At 45.7% G+C, this 20669-nt stretch overlaps 1 protein-coding gene across 3 annotated transcripts in view; it reads left to right on the top strand.

Moving 5' to 3' along the window:
* The window catches only part of FBN3 (fibrillin 3), a 160134-nt gene that overhangs the window by 44963 nt on the left and 94502 nt on the right, over positions 1-20669 (top strand). For all 3 annotated transcript variants that reach the window (XM_087948788.1, XM_087948789.1, XM_087948790.1), the window contains 5 exons: positions 5660-5779; positions 7917-8042; positions 10225-10347; positions 14439-14714; positions 20579-20632. In XM_087948788.1, coding sequence (XP_087804914.1) covers positions 5660-5779; positions 7917-8042; positions 10225-10347; positions 14439-14714; positions 20579-20632 — 699 coding nt within the window. The remainder of the gene's footprint in view (positions 1-5659; positions 5780-7916; positions 8043-10224; positions 10348-14438; positions 14715-20578; positions 20633-20669) is intronic.

The raw sequence follows: 20669 nt of genomic DNA, 5'->3' as shown, positions 1-20669 counted from the left end.
GGTTCGCAGCCAAGGTGGGGGGCTGCAGATCCCCAAAAAGGGAAGAGGGTGACTTGGACCATGAGATCAAACTCCTGCTCTATCTTCATCTTCTTCTTTTTTTTAATAAAAATTTTATTAATTTTCAGTAAACAAACATACACAAACAAAACACAAAACATGAGAACATAAAACTTATTTTTGGAAAGCGGCTTAGTCCCGGGTTACATCTTTTGTACAGACATAAATCAAATTCATGCTCACTTTATATACCATTTCATATCTTATTTACCATTCTCCATTTTCTATATAGCTTCTCCCCTCTTTTCACTCTCTTAATTCTATTTTATTTATTTCATTTCAATTTAAATCATTATGCTTGTATCTTTTGTCTGTTCTATTTCAATTATCTATTTATCTTTTCTCATTAACACAAAATTTCTCCTGTAATCACTGATTGAAGTATGACGCCTTTATATCTTTCCCCTAAATTTAACACTTAAAATAATATATAATTTTCATTCTGATTCTGCTTAGTACATTCTAAAGCTATGTACCATATTTTAAAATAGAAAGATAATAAGTTTATAATATAATTAGAACAATAATCAATAGCAAGTTAAACTCTATCGTTAAATCTTAACATTTTACACATTCCTTTTAATATTTTATCCCATTTTATAATCATATAATATTCCAGTTTTCTAACATTATTTCAAATAGAAATACAACAATACAGTCTTATGTACTTTTGCAGAATCTCTTTTTTAATTATATTTTTACCCATTATCTCTGAATAAATCCTGTTTCTTTACATCTTGTTTCAAACCTTTGTAACTTTTCTTCCCCTTTTCCCTTTCTTTCTTCTCCAATCTAGCCTTTTTACCCCCCCACCCCCGTCTCTTGATCTCCACCCTCTTAATCTCCACCCTCTTCTGTATTCCTCTTTTCTGTTGCTTTCTGACATTATATCGATTTTTCACCTTATTTTTCCCTTTTTTGGTTGTTTTTTTAAGTCTTAAATTCTCCATTCTCTTTCCTCTCTTTCCCTTTTCTTCCTCAGCTAGAGTTGTTTGTTCATTAAAGATGGCTTCTTCTTCATCCTGCTCTTCTTGTTTTTCTTGTAGTTTCTGATAGGTAAAAATCACCATTTCTAAGAAATGAAAAACAGATCCAGAAGAGCCCTTCCCTTCTTGTTCCTCTTCTTTTTAGCTTTTTAAATTCCATTTTGAGTTCATCAACAAATAATGCCATTATGAAAAAAAAATTTAAACAACCCAAATGTTTTTAGTCTTTCAAAAAATAATTTCCAAAGGTCCCAAAGTCACCAAGCAATCCAAATACACACAGTCTGTTTCATTTAGCACTTTCTTCTTTTTATACTTTTTCTGCTTGGGGTTACAGTTCAATTGCAAAGTTCCAAAATATATCTTTTAGAAGTCTTGTTACAATTCAACTCTAGTCTTATAAGTTCCAAGCAGCCTCCTCCAGCAAAAATCTTAATATTAATTCTTTTCCTCTCCCTTTCCACTTATAGCAAAAAAAGTTTTTTTCCCCAATGTTCAGAAATCTTTAATGTCCCCTTGGCTTTAATTTTCAAGTTTAATTACCTGCTGATGCCAAAACGGGTTTTCTGATTTCCATCTGCTATCACCGTAAGGAAGGAGAGTGAGAAAAACAAACTTTCCCTTTTAACTTTCATCCGCCGCTTTTTCCGATCTTCTTTGGGAGCGATGTATCTTTAATGAAGTTTAAATTCCAGGGTATTTAAATGTTACTTATTATCCCGGTCAGCCAAAAAACTTTCACTTCTCAAGCTTCCTCCTGCACTTTCTTATCCGATGAAAGCTTCTTTGTGGTGGCCATTGCTGACCGCCGCTCCACCGCTTTCGGAAAAGGGAGTTAAGCCAGCTGAGCAGGGGGGTTGCGATTCCCCCGGACCCCTGCCGGATCTCCCCTATCTTCAGTTACCTCTATGGGGTAACTATTAGCCCCCAAATCCGGCTGGATTGGGGGCACTCCAGCGGCGAGCACAGCAGAAACCGCGCACGATCGTGGATTCCTGCTGCCGCCTAAGCCTTGCAAACCGGAAGATCTTCATCTTCTTTTAACAACCCCATAATCCCTTGCAGGGAGGAGTCTGGGCAACTGAACAGAGCTAAGGGTTTCCTGGCCGGATGCCTTTCCTGTTGCCAATGCAGAGTTCAGCAGATATATTCTCAGTGTACTCAGAGAGGGAAATATCTGCCTGTACCTGGAATTGAACTCCCAGCCTCCTGATTGTGATTCTAAGCCACTGTACCATTCCAACAAAGTCCATGCTGGCTCAAGAATTCTGGGAGTTGAAGTCCACAAATCATAAGAGAAGAACAGTTTCCCACCCTGGGTCAGATAAACACAGGTGTTGCCTGCTGTTCTGTTTGATTTAGGGTTAGCCTGTTGTGCAAAGCCAGGGAGGTGGATGTTAAGGGCCCTCGTAACAAAAATGTGCAGGAGAAATCCACAAAACGAATAACAGATGAACACAGTTGGGAGGGACCTTGTAGGTCATCTAGTCCAACCCACTACCCAAACAGGTGACCCTACACTGACAAGTGGCAGCCCAGTCTCTTCTGGAAAGCCTCCAGGGATGATGAAGCTCCCACAACTTCTGAAGGCGACTTCTGTTCCATGGGCGGATTGTTCTCACTGCCTTGCTGCAAAGCAAGAAATCCAGAAAGAATGCAAGGAATCTGGGAAAGTTCAAATGTCAGCATTTGTTCCCGACAAGTGCCCCTCCCTCCAGCTCCTCCTTAAGCCTCAGTCCCCAGTTGTGCTTGTAGAGAGGGGCGGGCCGCTCTCCTTCCCGAGTAGCCGGGTCAGCCTGCACTGTTCCTGCCCTTCTCTCCACTCTCCGTGCTCGAGGATCAGGAGTGGGTGATCCTTGCTCATCGGCTGAGCTCAGTCCCTCACGTTCACTGCTTAGCCTCTCTCTTGGTCATCCTGCCTGCCTTCCTCCCTGCCTACCAGCCATCCCAATCCTGAAAGGCCCCGGCCTGACTGGGCCTGCTTTAAGCCACCCCCTTGATCCCCTTCAGCTCCAGTTCCCATTCGTCTTCCTCTGCAAGATTCATGTGTTCTGACAGGTGTCTTCATCAAATGTGATTAATCACAAACTTGTTTTAAAAGGAAAAGCTATTTTATTGCAACACTGGGAATGGTTTTCATTCCCAGCCAGAACTAATTGTAAACAGTTCCCCAAGATAAGCACCCACCTTTCAGTGCTGTGGAATGCTGCCAAAAACAGAAGTATCCGATTAATTATAACAGAAACCAACTGAAGTACCAGGAAAAAACCAACCAAAGCACACAGAGCTTTCAAGGAGGACTCAGAACCGATTGAACTATTTTGCTTCCTGCAAAGGTTTCGTCATTGAGGTCTGACTTTTATCCCTTATGGGAAGGGCAATCACCTCCCAGCCTTACTCCCAAGTCTCCCCTTCTGTTTCAGCTGCTCTCACCTTCGGGCAGCTCTGCGCATATGCACACTGGGGTCCCCTCGTTCCTCTGCCTCGCTGCTGCCAGACTCCAAAGGCTCCAGAGGCAGCACCCCACTCCCAGATGGTCCTGGCCCCATCTCTGCATCGGATGCAGGACCCTCGTCCGAGTCCTCCCCAGTCTCCCTGACTGGTCCCCTTTCTTCCTCACTGTCTGATTCTGCTGCCGGCTGCCAGCGAACCACGTCAGGCTCCGACGGGGGCATGACACTCTGCATGCAACAATGGGATTTGCAAAACCATTTGCAGAGAGATGCAATTTGCAAAGCGGTCCGAAGGGAATGGCAGATTTAACCGACCCAATTAATTTCCTGGAAAGACCGAATGTAAAAAAAAAAAAAATGGTCTGAGACAATTAGGGGACCCGTATCATTCATTCTGTTATTTGTCTTTATGGCCGTTGCTGTGTGTAATATTAACTGCCTGGCTCCTTGCTAGGATGTGACTCAGAGCAGATTAAAATAAAATCTTTCAGGTCATCTGATGTAAAAACATTTGGGGAGGCCAGCCTGGCAACGGCGGAGGCTTTTAAGTTATGGATGGGATGTCTCCGCCCGACAATTTTATGCTTCTCCCAATCTCCCTGAATCTATTTATCCAACGACCGGCGTGGGAATAAGGCTTGGGCCATTCATTACAATAATGGACCATTTGGATGAAGATAAATGATTGGGGCAGTATTTATTTCAGTTTTGTGAGGAAAGATGGCATCACAGATGCCAGGAGGCCTACGATGCTGAAAAAATGGGTTTTCGGTCCTTCCCCCAAAAAAAAAAAAACCACCACCAATTGCATCTTCCTTCTGTTTTAACAGGGAAGGGATTGCTTTTAGGCGTCTTCTGAAAATGGACTGGAATCTTTTTCTTCCTTCCTTTCTTTTTCTTTCTCCAAAGGGGCAGGCTTTGTTCTTGTTTTGCAGCGTTAATTCAGCGCCAGAAAAAAATAAACACAGATGGCTGATGCTTCCTTTAACATCTTTATAAACGTAATAAGTAGATTTCACAAAACAGTTGTAGATTTCTCCAACACGGAGCAAACTCAGGCAGAACCATGTTGCAAGTAACTTCAGTAGCAACTCAGGAGCTCGGAAACAGACCTCAGTTTCACTTTAGTTCAGCAGGCAAGCAAGCAAGTTAGTTTCATCTTCAATAGACAGACTCAGAATTCAACATAGCTGCAGAGCTTCATATAGAGCCACACCTACGCTACTTCTAGTTTCAGTTTCCAAACAGTCATCATTGGCTGACTTAGTTGCTATGCCTATTGATTGGCTGGCCTTGTTACCATGCTCTATTCCAGTTCATGAATATACTCTGACAGGTCTCTGATCTGTTAAAATAACCAAGAGCGTGAGGGTCTTACTAAAAGTCCAAATTCCCCCAATGAGTGAAGACCTCCCCCCTGAAAAAAAAAACATACGAAACATGCAAAAATCAGAAGGCACCTGGTAGCCCCTTTTCCAATCCATAATTTTTAGGAAAAGCAACTTTGTCTCAAAACTTAAGTGGGTTTTGCAGAGCACGGTGCTCAAATTAAACCAATATAAGTCAACTGGAGATAGACTATATAAAACCTGGCAGCCCAGGTTTGAGACCCCCGTCCTCCTGTCCTCACTCAGCTCCTGCCCACCTAGCAGTTCGAAAGTATCAGTGGTGGGATTCATTATTATTTTTTTACTACTGGTTCTGTAGCCGTGGCTTGGTGGGCGTGGCAGGGGAAGGAGACTATAAAATCTCCAGTCAGAGGTGGCATTGGCCGGTTCTCCGAACTACTCAAAATTTCCACTACCGGTTCCACAAGAACTGGTCAAAACCTCCGGAAAGCATGCAAATGCGAGTAGATAAATAGGTACCACTTCGTTGTGGTGGGGGAGGAAACAGAACTCTGTGATGTTTTGCTGGCCACATGGCCATGGAAATGTCTTCAGACAGCGCCGGTCAAAGGCCTTGAAACAGAGATGACCGGTGCTCCTCTAGTGTTGATCACAAGTAACAGAATAAATATATGTAGTGTATATAAGTGTATATGTAGATACACACACAAACACACACACACACATACACACACATAGAGATATCTCCAACTGTCTCATATTTACTCTCTCCCTCCCTCTCCCTCCCCCTCTCTCTCTTTCTCGTTACAAGACATGGATGAGTGTTCGAGCAGCCCCTGCCTCCACGGCGATTGTGTGAACACCCCTGGCTCCTACCACTGCAAGTGCCACGAAGGTTTCCAGAGCACGCCCACCAAACAGGCCTGCATTGGTAAGTTCAAAGGTGACACTCTCCCTGGGATCCGTGCCTGGGAGGAATGGGAATCAAACCAGATTGCAAGGAGGGAGACCCACGTGGGGTCAAAAAAGTCATGACCCTTCCATTGCATCACGGTCACAATTTCCTTCACGTTATTTGGGACCCTTCGCTCCATATTTGGACCAAAGGTAGGAGCCTCTGAGAATATTCCAGGCATGGGGTTTGGGATTGAACTGGGTGTGTGTGTGTGTGTGTGTGTGTGTGTGTGTGTGCAAGACCCCTCCCATTTGAGGATTCTGAGTGGCAGAAGAAGTAGAGGGCCGCCCTAGGCTTACTTGCAGTTCTTTGAGGCCGCAGTTTCTCAACCAATGTAGCTGATGGGTGGATTTCAACTCCCAGAATTCCCCAGACAACCATGCTGGCTGGGGAATTAGATATAGATTAATAGAGTTGGAAGGGACCCTGTAGGTCATCTAATCCAACCCCACACCCAAGCAGGAGACCCTACACCTTTTCAGTCCAGTCTCTTCTTGAAAGCTTCCAGGGATGGAAGCTCCCACAACTTCTGAAGGCAACTTCTGTTCCATGGGTTGATTGTTCTCCCTGTCAGAAAACTTCTCCTTATTTCCAGGTTGAATCTCTCCTGGATCAATTCCCAACCATTGTTCTTTGTCTGACCCTCAGGTGCTTTGGAAAATAGCTTGACCCCTTCCTTCTCTCTGTGGCAGCCCCTCAAATATTGGAAGACTGTTGTCATGTCTCCCCTGGTCCTTCTCTTCCCTAGACTAGCCAGGCCCATTTCCTGCAACCAGTTCATCGTATGTTTCAGCCTCCAATCCCCTCATCATCCTGGTTGCGCTTCTCTGCCCTCTTTCTAGAGTCTCAACATCTTTTTTATAGTGTGGGGACCAAAACTGGATGCAGTGCTCTAGGTGTGGTCTTACTAAGGCTTTATAGGGTGGGTGTCAGCCTTGGAAGCCATATTTTATTTGGAAGCTTCAAGGCTGCCACATTTAGTGCTGGGGAATTTGGAAGGGGGGGTTTCACAGAGATGTGGAAGATTAGACTCAACAACATTCTTTCTCAGAAAGTCAAGGATATGTCGCCCTGCACCTGAAGGGGAGTATTTGAAGGAAGGTCTCCAGTTGGGACAAAGATTTGGTTGGACCAAGTGATGGACTGGTGGGTGCAGGGAATGGATTCTCTTTTGGGAACGGAAAACCTGGAACTTTCAGATTTGTTTTTTTTCCAGATGTGCCAATATGACAACTCTAATAAAATGGAGCACTGAGGAAATGCTTGTCTCGGAGTTTATTGGGTTGGAGTTGGTTAGTTGGAACGCTGACCATGGGATTACTACCTTATGGGATCTTGAATTCTGGGAGTTGAAGTCCAAAGGGCTTAAAGTAGCCAAGGTTAGGATTAGGGTATTAAGGACACATGATTCAGATTACAGATTACAAATAATCAGAGTGGGAAGGGACCTTATAGGTCATCTAGTCCAACCCCTTGCCCAAGTGGGAGACCCTACACCATTTCTGACAAATGGCAGTCCAATCTATTCTTAAAAGTCTCAAGTGATGGCGCTCCCACAACTTCCGAGGGCAACTTCTCTTCCATGGGTTGATTGTTCTCACTGTCAGAAAGTTTCTCCTTATTTACAGGTTAAATCTCTCTCCTTGTTCAGTTTCCATCCATTGTTCCTTGTCTGGCCTACAAGAGCTTTAGAAAATAGCTTGACCCCTTCCTCCTCCTCTCTGGGGCAGCCCCTCCAATACTGGAAGGCTGCTCTCCTGTCTCCCCTGGTCCTTCTCTTCCCTAGACTAGCCAAGCCCAGTTCCTGCAACCAGTTCATCGTATGTTTCAGCCTCCAGTCCCCTAATCATCTCTGCACTTTTTCTAGAGTCTCAACTTCTTTTTTATAATGTGGCGAATAAAACTGGGTGCAGGACTCTAGGTGTGGTCTTACTAAGGCTTTATAGAGAGGTATTAGTACCTCCCTTGATCTCAATTGTATCCCTCTGTTAATGCAATTTAGGATTGCATTAACTTTTTGGGCTGCCACTGCACACGGCTGGCTCCTATTTAGCTGGTTGTCCAGCTAAATAGGAGCCAGGCAGTTGGATTCACCCTGTGGATCCTCTTCCAGATATCGATGAATGCATCATGAACGGCGTGATGTGTCGGAATGGGCGTTGTGTGAACACCGACGGCAGCTTCCAATGTATCTGCAACGCTGGCTTTGAAATCACGCCGGATGGGAAGAACTGCGCAGGTAAGATAAGGGGCTGGAGGTTTAGGGCGAGGGGAGGCAATCGGGGAATCTAGTCAGCCTTCCCTCATTTCTTTCACACCACCTGTGCCATTTCTGGGCAAAATGTGAATAACAAGTGCCATTTTATACACATTTTGCATGCACGTAAAAAAAAAAAAAAAGCACGTCGTTGCAACTAGTATCTTGAAATCCTCCCTCGTGTGCAGATGCTCCAGAAAAGAAACACCAAATTTATTTTGGCTTTATGCACCAAACCGCCACTCCCTCCACCTCAATGAAGTTCTGGCTCTTTCCTGTACTTGAGTGATGTAATCGTGGCATGGCCATGCCTACTTCTATGTCATGGCCACACCCATCGTGGCTTTGGGCTGCTCCCCCTGTCCAGGGTAACTCGGACCGATGGTTCCCTCTTAATTCAGTGTTTTCTGAACGTCGTCCATTTGAAAAGGCTTGGACTTCAACTCCCAGAATTCCCCAGCCAGCAGTGTTGCCTGGAGAATTCTGGGAGTTGAAGTCCACACGTCTTAAAGGGGCCGTGGTTGAGAAACACGGCTCTAAAATGGGCCATGAGCTGTTATTAAACTGCAGGGTATGATCAGAAAAGTCAAGATGGTGTCTACAACTGTGCATTGTGAAGAGCCGTGGTTAGAATGCAATACTGCAGCCTTGTTTGCTTAATTATTTCTCTCCTTGGTAGTTCCTTGATTAGGATATTGTTTTCTGCTTGATCATTTGTCTGGTATTAATCCCTGCTTATCTGAGTGTTCTGGCTTATCTGCGGTGGTGGCGCAGTGGTTAGAGTGCAGTACTGCAGGCTACTTCTGCTGCCTGCTGGCTGCCTGCAATTTGGCAGTTCCAATCCCACTAGGCTCAAGGTTGACTCAGCATTCCAGTCTTCCAAGATCATTAAAAGGAGGTTCTAGAGTGTTGGGGGCAACAGGCTGACCCTGTAAACCTCTTAGAGAGAGCTGTAAAAGCTCTGTGAAGCGGTATATAAGGGTTATTGTGAAGGAGGGAGGGAGGAATGGAAGGAAGGAACAGAGGAAGGAAGGGAGGAGGGAGGAAAGGAGGGAGAAGGAAAGGAAGGAGGGAGGAGGGAAGGAAGGAGGGAGGGAGGGAAGGAAGGAAGGAAGGAAGGAAGGAAGGAAGGAAGGAAGGAAGGAAGGAAGGAAGGAAGGAAGGAAGGAAGGGGCAAGACCAGGGGTGAGATTCTACCAGTTCGCACCTATTCTCTAGAACTGGTTGTTAACATTCTAAGCAGTTCAGAGAACCGGTTGTTAGAAGGAATTACTGGGCTAATCCTGTAAGGAAGGCAGGAAGGAAACATTCTGGTGTTGCTTACAGAAACTGCCTCTCCGTTAACCCTTATTACATTCTTGGCAGGACTAGACTTCCTGTCTCTGGAACTTCTCTGGAGTTTTTTCCCCCTCCTCTGCTGGTCCTTTGCTTGTGTGGAGTGACCATTCAAAGTTACAATGGCACTGAAATAAGTGACTTATGACCACTTTTCACACTTACGACTGTTGCAGCATCCCCGCAGTCACGAGAAGCCAGGCGAGGAGATGCGTGCCTTGATGTGAGTGATATTGTGTTGGCCACACCCTGCCAATAACATGACCACCAAGCCACTCCCACCCAGTCACATGACCACCAAGCCATGCCCACCAATGAAGCCACGCCCACAGAACTGGTTGTTAAAAAATTTGAATCCCACCCCTGGGCAAGAGGCTGAAAGGAGTAATGGAGGAAAAGGAGAGAGGAAGGAAGAAAATGGAAAAAGAGGAAGGAAGGGAAGATAAGGTGGGAAAGGAGGAGGAAATAGAGAAAGAGGGAAGGGGCGAGGAAAGAAGGAAGAACCCCTGTTTATCGATTTGAGATTATTCCATTGTTTTGGACACACGAACTCTTTACCAAGCAGCAACCAAGAACAAAAAAAATAAAATAATCTAAGTTGATTTGGACTGGCATCAAAACCAGCCAGGGTCAAAGGTTGCCAGTAGGAAATAGGCTGAGGTGCCAAGCCCTGGGAGTGTCAAAGGTCATCGAGACCTCTTCCCCGTTTGCCAAGGTCTCCGCTTGCCAGCCGCCTGCATCTCTTGGCTTCCCCGGGATTGGTGGTCCATAGGGCAGCCCCCTGCCCCCCTCCCCCCTCTGACGGCTTTCTTCGCCCTCTGCTCCACAGATCACGACGAGTGCGCCACGACCAACATGTGCCTGAACGGAATGTGCATCAATGAGGACGGGAGCTTCAAGTGCATTTGCAAGCTGGGCTTTGTGCTGGCCCCCAACGGGCGCTACTGCGTTGGTGGGTGCTGGGGGGAGGGGGGGGCTCCAGGGTAGGAGGGGGAGAATGGCCAGATTCTGGGATGTTCGGTTCTGACTCCTTCCTTCCTTCCTTCCTTCCTTTCTCTTTCTTTCCTTCTTTCCCACCTTCACTTTCTCTCTCTTTCTTTCTTCCTTTCTTTCCTTCTTTCCTTCCTTCCTTCCTTCCTCTTTCTTTCTTTCTTTCTGTTTCTCTTTCTTTCCCTTTCCTCACTTCTTTCCTTTCCTTTCTTTCCCTTGTATTCTTCCTCCCTCTCTTCCTCCTTCCTTTCTTCCTCTCTTTCCTTCCTTCCATTGCCCCCTCTTCTTCCTTCCTCCTTTCTTTCCTTTCTTCCCTTTCTCTTTCTTTCCTTCTTTCCCACCTTCACTTTCTCTCTCTTTCTTTCTTCCTTGCTTCCTTTCTTTCTTCCTTTCTTTCCTCTTCTTTCCTTCCTTCCTTCCCTCTTTCTTTCTTTCTGTTTCTCTTTCTTTCTTTCTCTTTCCTCGCTTCTTTCCTTTCCTTTTTTTTCCTTTCCCTTGTATTCTGCCTCCCTCTCTTCCTCCTTCCTTTCTTCCTCTTTCCTTTCTTCTACTGCCCCCTCTTCTTCCTTCCTCCTTTCTTTCCTTTCTTCCCTTTCTCTTTCTTTCCGTCTTTCCCACCTTCACTTTCTCTCTCTTTCTTTCTTCCTTGCTTCCTTTCTTTCTTCCTTTCTTTCTTCCTCTTTCCTTCTTTTTCTTCTTTCCTTCCTTCCTTTCCTCCTTCCTTCCTTCCTTCCTTCCTTCCTTCCTTCCTTCCTTCCTTCCTTCCTTCCTCTTTCTTTCTTCCTTTCTTTCTTTCTTTCTGTTTCTCTTTCTTTCTTCTTTCCTCACTTCTTTCCTTTCCTTTCTTTTCCTTTCCCTTGTATTCTTCCTCCCTCTCTTCCTCCTTCCTTTCTTCCTCTCTTTCCTTACTTCTACTGCCCCCTCCCCTTCCTTCTTTCTTTCCTTTCTTCCCTTTCTTTCTTTCTTCCTTCCTTTCTTTTTCTTCCTTTCTTTCTTTTCTTCTTTGTTCCTTTCCTCTCTTTCTTTCTTTCTTTCTTTCTTTCTTTCTTTCTTTCTTTCTTTCTTTCTTTCTTTCTTTCTTTCTTTCTTTCTTTCTGTTTCTCTTCCTTTCTTTCTCTTTCCTCCCTTCTTCTTTCCTTTCTTTTCCTTTCTCTTTTATTCTTCCTCCTTCCTCCCTTCCTTTCTTCCTCTCTTTCTTTCTTTCCTTCTCTCTTTCTCTTCTCTCTCTTTCTGTTTCTTCCTTTTCTCTCTCTCTCTCTTCTTTCCTTTTTCTTTCTTAGTCTTTCTTTTTCTTTTTCTTTTCTTTCTCCTTCTTTTCACAAACGGCTAAAATGGGCCTTAAATCACAAGAGTGCATGATAATTGGAAAGGAAGTAATTCCCCTGCAATTACGGCAAACGAAACTGCCATGCAAGAGATGAGGACGGTACATTCCTGCAGTCTATGGGAGCCAACGGAGGGTAAACGTGACAGGAGAGAAGATCTTTGCAAATCTTTATTATTTGATCTGATTTGTAGACATTTGGCCTACACCCATGTTTCCCAACCTTGGCATCTTTAAGCATTGCTGGCTGGGGAATTCTGGGATTTTGTTTCGCTTGTCTTGAAGTTGCCAAGGTTGAAAACCACTGGCTTATACTTCAGAGCCTCCTGCTTATTCAGAGAGAGAGAGAGAGACAGAGGGAGAGAGGGAGAAAATGATTGAAGTACAACCGTTGCCAAAAGCTAATTAGCCAAAGAAGGCCTTTCCACCAGCAAATGCAGAGCAGAAAAGTTCTTCAACCACCACTTGGAGGCCAAGAGTTGAAGACATCCTGTGTCCCAGGGGACAAAGAGCTCGGCCTTGCTTAAGACAGGGTGGAAATTCTCGAAATTCTCCCCCGCTTGGAGATTGCTTGGCTTGGACTGAATGGTCCTCTACCCCATGCAGTGGTGGGATTCATAAATGTTTACTCCCAGTTCTGTGGGCGGGCTTGGTGGGCGTGGCAGGGGAAGGATATACTGCAAAATCCCCCTTCCCTCCTCACCCCACTAACCTGCTTTCCAGTTCCATTCTCCTGTGCAGGGCAACCAAAGGAGACTCAGCCGATCAGCTGGGACTCTATGGGAGGCAGAGAAGAGATGGGGTTGGTGGGGCCAGTCAGAGGTGGGATTGGCCGGTTCTCCAAACTACTCAAAATTTCTGCTTTTGGTTCTCCAGAACTGGTCAGAACGGGCTGAATACCACCTCTGCCAGGGGGCTACAGGGCTAAATTTGCTCCTCATGGTTGGTGAATGAGTTGATGCATTTACTACCAGTTGAAGCTCTGGAGTCTTCTTCCAAGGGATTTCACGTCAAGTGTCTCAAAGGTGCTTTTTCAATAGAATAGAAAAGGATGAGGAGGAAGAAGAACAGAATAGAATAGAATAGAGTAGAGTAGAGTAAGAGTAGAGTAGAATAGAACAGAACAGAACAGAACAGAACAGAATAGAATAGAATAGAATAGAATAGAATAGAATAGAATCTGAAAGGGACCTTGGAGTTCTTCTAGTCCAACCCCTTGCTTAGTCCTGAAACTCTCTACCATTTCAGACAAATAGTTGTCTGATATCTTAAAAACTTCCAGCGTTGGAGTGTCAGCTGCTTTAAAGGGGAATGTGATCCCATCCAGTCCATGACAACTTCTGGTGGCAAGCTGTTCCACTGGTTAATTGTCCTCCCTGCTAGGAAGTTTCTGCTTAATTCCAGGTTGCTTCTCTCCTGGATTAGTTTCCACCCGTTGCTTCTTCTCCTGCCCTCAACTGCTTTGGAGAATAGCTTGACTGCCTCTTCTTTGGGGCAGCCCCTGAGATATGGGAACCCTGCTATCACCCCAGTCCTTCTTTTCATTAAAGTGGACATACTCAGTTCCTGCAATCGTTCTTCATATGTTTTAGCCTCCAGTCCCCTAAAAATAATCCCCTAATGATGTCAGACCTACCAGTCAAAGTGGGCGATAGCCCCTCTTGGTTACAGCTTCCATTTCTTGGAGACCCGGCTCTAAAACATCCACAAACTGGATCAGCTGCTCTAAAGGGGCATGTGATCCCATCCAGTCCATGAGAGCTGCTCCGAGATATAAGTGCTTGCAGGAGGTCGCCCTCGCCAAAAACAGGGTCCTGGGGGACCGCACACAGCTCCATTTTTGCTGGCAGAGGGCCACATCCACCCCAGACTGGCCATGCACCCCAAGTCTCCCACCCCCGAGGTCAAACGTAACCATGATATGGCCCTGTTGTTGTGATGACTTGGGGTGCGACACAAAAATAACCAAGCCACAAAAATAGAAGAAAGTCCCTTTAATGTCTCCAACTTGGCCCCAATGTCCAATTATCCTCGGCAGGATATCAAAGTCTTAAAGAAAACAGTTTACGGAGGGAGGAAATGCAGTCCGCACCCAAAGTAAAGTTAATTCGAAATAAATAAATAAAAACCAACAGAACACACTGAAGGAATTACTACAGCAGGCAAGGATGATGAATTGCAGACTTCTATCAGATAACGCAGCAACCACAGTTGGGAGGAAGCCAAAACACAGATAAGCTCTGAGACAAGAATGCATGCTTTGCTTCCAGCAACTTTGCCATGTGCAGTTTGTCCTTTTAACCAGCCCGCCCAGGTGCAGCCCATGAAGGGGATCAGGGCCCCTTCCTCCCCCGTGGACCACGCCACTCACATTTCTCCCTTATCTGCTCTTCCCTGCGTGCCCTAGGATGAAGAGGGGATGGGCCTGAGTCTTACTCTGAATGCCCATCCAGCCTCTGCCCTTCCCCAGTTTCCTCCACAACCACCGGAGCCACATTCCCCACTCCCTGTCAGCTGTTCCATCTCTCCTTCGGAGTCAGACTCCCAACAGGGGCGTGACAGTTGTAAGTCAAGGACGACCTGTATTTGCCACAAAGGAATGACACGGTTGCTTCGTGCCTTTAAAAAAACCCGTCCGTGTGTCATGCTCTGTCCTCCTTTGCCTGCCGACCAAGGAAGGGGAAAACAAAACAAAAATTGCTCACCGCCACCGTCTTTCCTACTTTCAGACATTGATGAGTGCGAGACCCCGGGAATTTGCATGAATGGCTGGTGCATCAACACCGAGGGCTCTTTCCGTTGCGAGTGCCTGGGAGGACTGGCCATCGGCGTGGACGGGCGGGTCTGCGTGGATACCCACGTCCGCAGCACCTGCTACGGTGCCATCAAGAAGGGCACCTGCGCCCGCCCCTTCCCGGGAGCTGTCACCAAATCCGAGTGTTGCTGTGCCAATCCGGACCATGGATTTGGGGAGCCGTGCCAGCCTTGCCCTGCCAAGAACTCCGGTGAGTCCCACTTCAGAGATGGGATCCCAGATTTTTTTAAAATATAATTTTATATATATTTATCAACACATTTATTTATATATTTTTCTCTGACGTATGTCAGTGCTTAATAAACACTGTGTCGTCCGAGTCAATTTACATATACCTAATAATAGTAATAATAATATTCTTTACTTATGTATAATGGTATTCTTCCAACTTCTAATCTCTACTTTTATTATTTAGCCATTGGTAAAAAATAATAATAATCCCAGGTTAAAACATATTCTATATCTTTTTCATCCTTTATCTTTTACTAGCTCTATACCCGTGTGCTTCGCTACGAAACTATGTAGTCGGGCTTAGTTTTTGGGGAGGAAAATAAGGGGGGGGGGAATTTGTGCCTCTCCCTACCAGCATCCATTGGTATTCATCTGGCTAGCATCCTGTCAGGATGCGAGAGAGTTGAGGGCTGTTTGGAAACTGAAACAGTATTTGCTGTGTGAGCAAGAAGGAGACAGCAAGGAGCCTGGGCGTGGCTTAGCTCAATTGTTCTGTACTGAAGCTGCTTGGTGCTGCTCTGAAACTGAACCTCCTCTCCTCTGCTTGTATTTTGCATTTAGAAGAGATTTCTTTTCAGGTGGCGAGGGGGAGTTAAACTCCTTAGCGTCAGAGCGTGTTAATAACAATAATAATATAGGAAATACTGTAAATGCTCTGAGGGTCATTTTGAAAAATCCTTTCTTAGTGAGCCCCTAGAAGCCAAGAGGAACATATGGGCCAAATTTCAAGTTTGTAGGCTTTATGGTTCTGGAGATTTTGTGATGATGCATGAGTGGCATTTCACCTTTTATATATATATATACACTGCTCAAAAAAATAAAGGTAACACTTAAACAACACAATGGAACTCCAAGTCAATCACACTTCTGTGAAATCAAACTGTCCACTTAGATAGCAACACTGATTGACAATCCATTTCACCTGCTGTTGTGCAAATGGAATAGACAACAGGTGGAAAGCAGAGGCAGTTAGCAAGACATCCTCAATAAAGGAGTGGTTCTGCAGGTGGTGACCACTGACCACTTCTCAGTTCCTATGCTTTCTGGCTGATGGTTTGGTCACTTTTGAATGCTGGCGGTGCTTTCACTCTAGTGGTAGCATGAGACGGAGTCTACAACCCACACAAGTGGCTCAGGTAGTGCAGCTCATCCAGGATGGCACATCAATGCGAGCTGTGGCAAGAAGGTTTGCTGTGTCTGTCAGCGTAGTGTCCAGAACATGGAGGCGCTACCTGGAGACAGGCCAGTACATCAGGAGACGTGGAGGAGGCCGTAGTAGGGCAACAACCCAGCATCAGGACTGCTACCTCCGCCTTTGTGCAAGGAGGGACAGGAGGAGCACTGCCAGAGCCCTGCAAAATGACCTCCAGCGGGCCACAAATGTGCATGTGGCTGCTCAAACAGTCAGAAACAGACTCCATGAGGGGTGGTATGAGGGCCCGACGTCCACAGGTGGGGTTTGTGCTTAAAGCCCAACACTGTGCAGGACGTTTGGCATTTGCTAGAGAACACCAAGATTGGCAAATTTGCCACTGGCGCCCTGTGCTCTTCACAGATGAAAGCAGGTTCACACTGAGCACATGTGACAGACGTGACAGGGTCTGGAGACGTCGTGGAGAACGTTCTGCTGCCTGCAACATCCTCCAGCATGACTAGTTTGGCAGTGGGTCAGTAATGGTATGGGGTGGCATTTCTTTAGGGGGCCGCACAGCCCTCCATGTGCTCACCAGAGGTAGCCTGACTACCATTAGGTACCGAGATGAGATCCTCAGACCCCTTGTGAGACCATATGCTGGTGCAGTTGGCCCTGGGTTCCTCCTAATGCAAGACAGTGCTAGACCTCATGTGGCTGGAGTGTGTCAGCAGTTCCTGCAAGACGAAGGCATTGATGCTATGGACTGGCCCACCCGTTCCCCAGACCTGAATCCATTTGAGCACATCTAGGACATCATGTCTCGCTCCATCCACCAACGCCACATTGCACCACAGACTGTCCAGGAGTTGGGGGATGCTTTAGTGCAGGTGTGGGAGGAGATCCCTCAGGACACCATCCGCCACCTCATCAGGAGCATGCCCAGGCGTTGTAGGGAGGTCATACAGGCACATGGAGGCCACACACACTACCGAGCCTCATTTTGACTTGTTTGAAGGACATTACATTAAAGTTGGATCAGCCTGTAGTGTTTTTTTCCACTTTAATTTTGAGTGTAGCTCCAAATCCAGACCTCCGTGGGTTGCTAAATTTGATTTCCATTGATAATTTTTGTGTGATTTTGTTGTCAGCACATTCAACTATGTAATGAACAAAGTATTTAATAAGAATATTTCATTCATTCAGATCTAGGATGTCTTATTTTTGTGTTCCCTTTATTTTTTTGAGCAGTGTATACAGATGTTAACTTATCCATTTTTGCACAAACTAATATTTTTTTTTAAATTATATTTTCCTCTGTAGGAGTTTCCTCACTTTTCCAGTGTTGTACAAATACAATTCTCGCTGCTGTCAAAACATGTAATATTCAATATAGATTCCCTTTGTCATATTTTTTTTCTTAATTCTTTGGAGAGAGGAAGAGATGTTATCTGGAAAAACTAATTTCCTGGTATTTTCTGTGTTGCTCACGACCATCATGGATTGGCTGGTCATTCCTACATGTTAAATCAGAGGTAGTATTCAGCCGTTTGGGACTGGTTCTGGTATACCAGTAGCGGAAATTTTGACCAATTCGGAGAATTGGCAAATACCACCTCTGGTTGGCCCCGCCCATCCACTCCTGTTCTTTTCCATTCTTTATTCCATTGATTTTTAGCTTAGCTGATTTGTGCGGATGGCCGTGCCTCAGCTGAGTTTTTAAAAAAACAGCTTTTGAGTCCTGTGAAAGGGTGATCTTTGAGAGCTGCACATGTATGCGAACCAGTAGCACACAATTTGGAATCCTACCACTGATGTAAACGTGTCTTGTTCTCCTAGTGTCCATTTTGGGGTCTGGGGAGAGGCGCGTGCAAGGGAAACTTTATCCCCCCTGAATGTAAGAAACCGGATCATATTTGGCTGAGGGAAAGGAAAATGACTGATTACACTGAGTTTTTTTTTAAAAAAAACAGCTTTCTTTGGATGTCCCAGGCAAGGTTATTTTTTTTTTCCTCTCTGAAGCCTTCCTTGGAATGACCTTGTGATCTTCCTGCATGTTTTAAGTCCTTCCAGGAAAAGCTGCATAGGGGAGGAAGCCTCAGGGAGAGCTTGCCCATCTGGAGCCATGGGAAAAAGGACAGATTAACAGAGTTGGAAGGGACCTTGTAGGTCAGCTAGTCCAACACCCCTCCCGCCCAAGCAAAAGACAGGGATCAGTGGTGGGACTCCAACTTTTTTCCTACCGTTTCTATGAGAGTATGCTTCACGCATGCTCACAGTGCTCAAAAACTGCCCTCTGGGTCAGGGCTGGTAAGCTGAGCTGTTTTTTAGCTCAGCTGAGGCGAGGCAATCTGCTCTGCCACGTAAATCAGCTGAGGTAAAAAAACAAGGGAATATAGGAGCTGAGGTAAAAAACAAGGGAATATAGGAGCTGAGGTAAAAAACAAGGGAATATAGGAGCTGAGGTAAAAAAACAAGGGAATATAGGAGCTGAGGTAAAAAAAACAAGGGAATATAGGGCGGTGGTGAGGGGGCAGGGCCAGCCAGAGTTGGTATTGGCCAGTTCTCTGAACTACTCAAAACTTCTGCTACCAGTACGCCAGAACTGGTTCAAACTGGCTGAATACCACTTCTGTCAGGGGTGTCAAACTCAATTTCATTGAGGGCCCACATCAGGGCTGTGATTGACCTCGGGGGTGGGGGGAACTGGATGGGCGTGGCTGACTGGGTGGGTGTGGCCAACTGTATAGGTGTGGCCGGCTTGACGCCACTTCCCAAACTGCTGGCGTGTTTCCTCTTCACATTGGGTACCCCAGGACAGCTCCATGGGCTGGATCCAGGGGTGGGATGCTACCGGTTCGCACCGGTTCAGGCAATCTGGTTGTTAATTTTATGGCCACTTCGGTGAACTGGCAAATCCCACCCCTGACTGGCCCTGTCCATCCCACCCTCCTGGGAGTCCCCACGTGGCCCATTTTGGATCACAGGTAAGTGCAGGGCCTGTGTGGAGGCTCGAAGAGGGTGAAAAATGGGCCTCCTGGAAGTTCCAGAAGGCTGTTTCTGGCCTCCAGAGAGTCTCCAGAACATGGGGAGGGTGAAAATGGTCTTCTGGAGGTTCAGGGAAAGCCTCCGGAGCCTGGGGAGAGGCAAAAAATAGGTTTCCTGGACGTTCCAGAAGCTCTTGTTTCTGGCCTCCAGAGAGCCTCCGGAACCTGGAGAGGGCAAAAACAGCCCCCCTGTGGCCCGTTTTCACTCCCAAGGTGGTGCAGGAGGCCAACTAGGCCATGCCCACCATGGCCACACCCAGCCAGTAATCGGGCAGAGAACTGGTTGTTAATTAATTAAATTATTTCAAGCCCATCCCTGGCTGGATCCAACCACATCACGGGCTGGATTCGACTTGCAGGCCTTGAGTTTGATACCCCTGGCCGACACCATTTCTGACAAACAGCGGCCCAGTATCTTCTTGAAAGGGTCAAATGAGGACAAACCAAGAGATCCCGCCACTGCAGAAGGGACCTTAGATAGCCCTCCTCGGACCTTAAACAGACTGGCAAATGTCAGTCTGCATATTTTAGCTTCTTACATTGCATTGCCAGGAGTCAGGCAGTGGCCAAGGGCCAGAGAATTGGCTCTTTGAGGATTCTGGATAATGAGCTCTCCTGTAAGTCAGGAGATTTGCAGCTTCATTAGTAATTTTAGCAGGCAGATTCAAACAGAAACACAAGCTGAATAAAAGAGAACATTTTGCAAATGCTTCGTTACCCAACTAGGAAATATCTCTAGTGCTAGAAGAGAGTGGGGTTGATGGAGGTGAAGAAGGAGAAAGGGGGAAGGAGTGGAGGAGGAGAATCATTGATGATATCTGAGCTTGGTTGTTTTCTTGCAAACATTTCATGACCCAACTAGGTAACATTCTCAGTGTGAGGGAGGGTGGGATTTGCTCTCTGCTTATATACCAGTGATTTGTCTTGTGCAATCAGCCTTCTTGATTAGGCTGTTCTTGTTTGTCTGAGTTGGTAGTTCCTTGACTGGAATATAAATAGACAGCAATCCCTAGTAGAATGACCAGTAGTATTGATGATGTTACCTAGTTTGGTAATGAAATATCTGCAAGAAAACAACCAAGCCCAGAGAGCACCAAGGGCCTTATTGTCATGCTCCTTCTCCTTCCCCATCTCCCCCTCTTCCTTCTCCTCTTCTCTATAATTCCCCCTTCTAGTACTGATGATGTTACCTAGTTGGGTAATGAAAAGTCTTCAAGAAAACCACCAAGCTCAGAGAGTACCCAAGACCCACCCACAGTTCAATCCTGAATTACAAATATTCTATTAAAAACTGTAAACTTCTGGAATTGCCTTAATATCAAAATAAGTCCTGGAAATTCAGCGGCCTTCTGCAGTGCCACTACATAACTTTCCCCACTGTGGGGAAAAAAATATACGGCATCAACTTTATCGCCACAGACATTGTAATTTGTGCCTACTTCTTTCTCGTTCTTTAGGAAACCATTTGAGAAAGCTCCTCGTTTTAAAAGATGCTTCTGCAGGGAGTGTGTTGTGTGTTATGTTTTGCAAAGCAATGAGGATCTATGATATTCACATATTCAGATGTCCAGAACATCTTTTGATGTTACTTTCCGAAATGAAAATTGTTTTGATTTATGTGTGTGTGTGTGTTTTTCCCTCCAGCTGAATTCCAAGCATTGTGCAGTAGTGGAATAGGAATCACAGCTGACGGACGAGGCAAGTTCTTGATACTTATTATGGGTTTTCAGGCAGA

The sequence above is a fragment of the Notechis scutatus genome, unplaced genomic scaffold (genome assembly GCF_049901735.1).
Source record: "Notechis scutatus isolate UNSWTSFEM ecotype Mainland unplaced genomic scaffold, rNotScu1.2 NSCUSCF20, whole genome shotgun sequence".
Classification (NCBI taxonomy): Eukaryota; Metazoa; Chordata; class Lepidosauria; order Squamata; family Elapidae; genus Notechis; species Notechis scutatus.
This window is presented reverse-complemented; position numbering and strand designations above follow the sequence as displayed.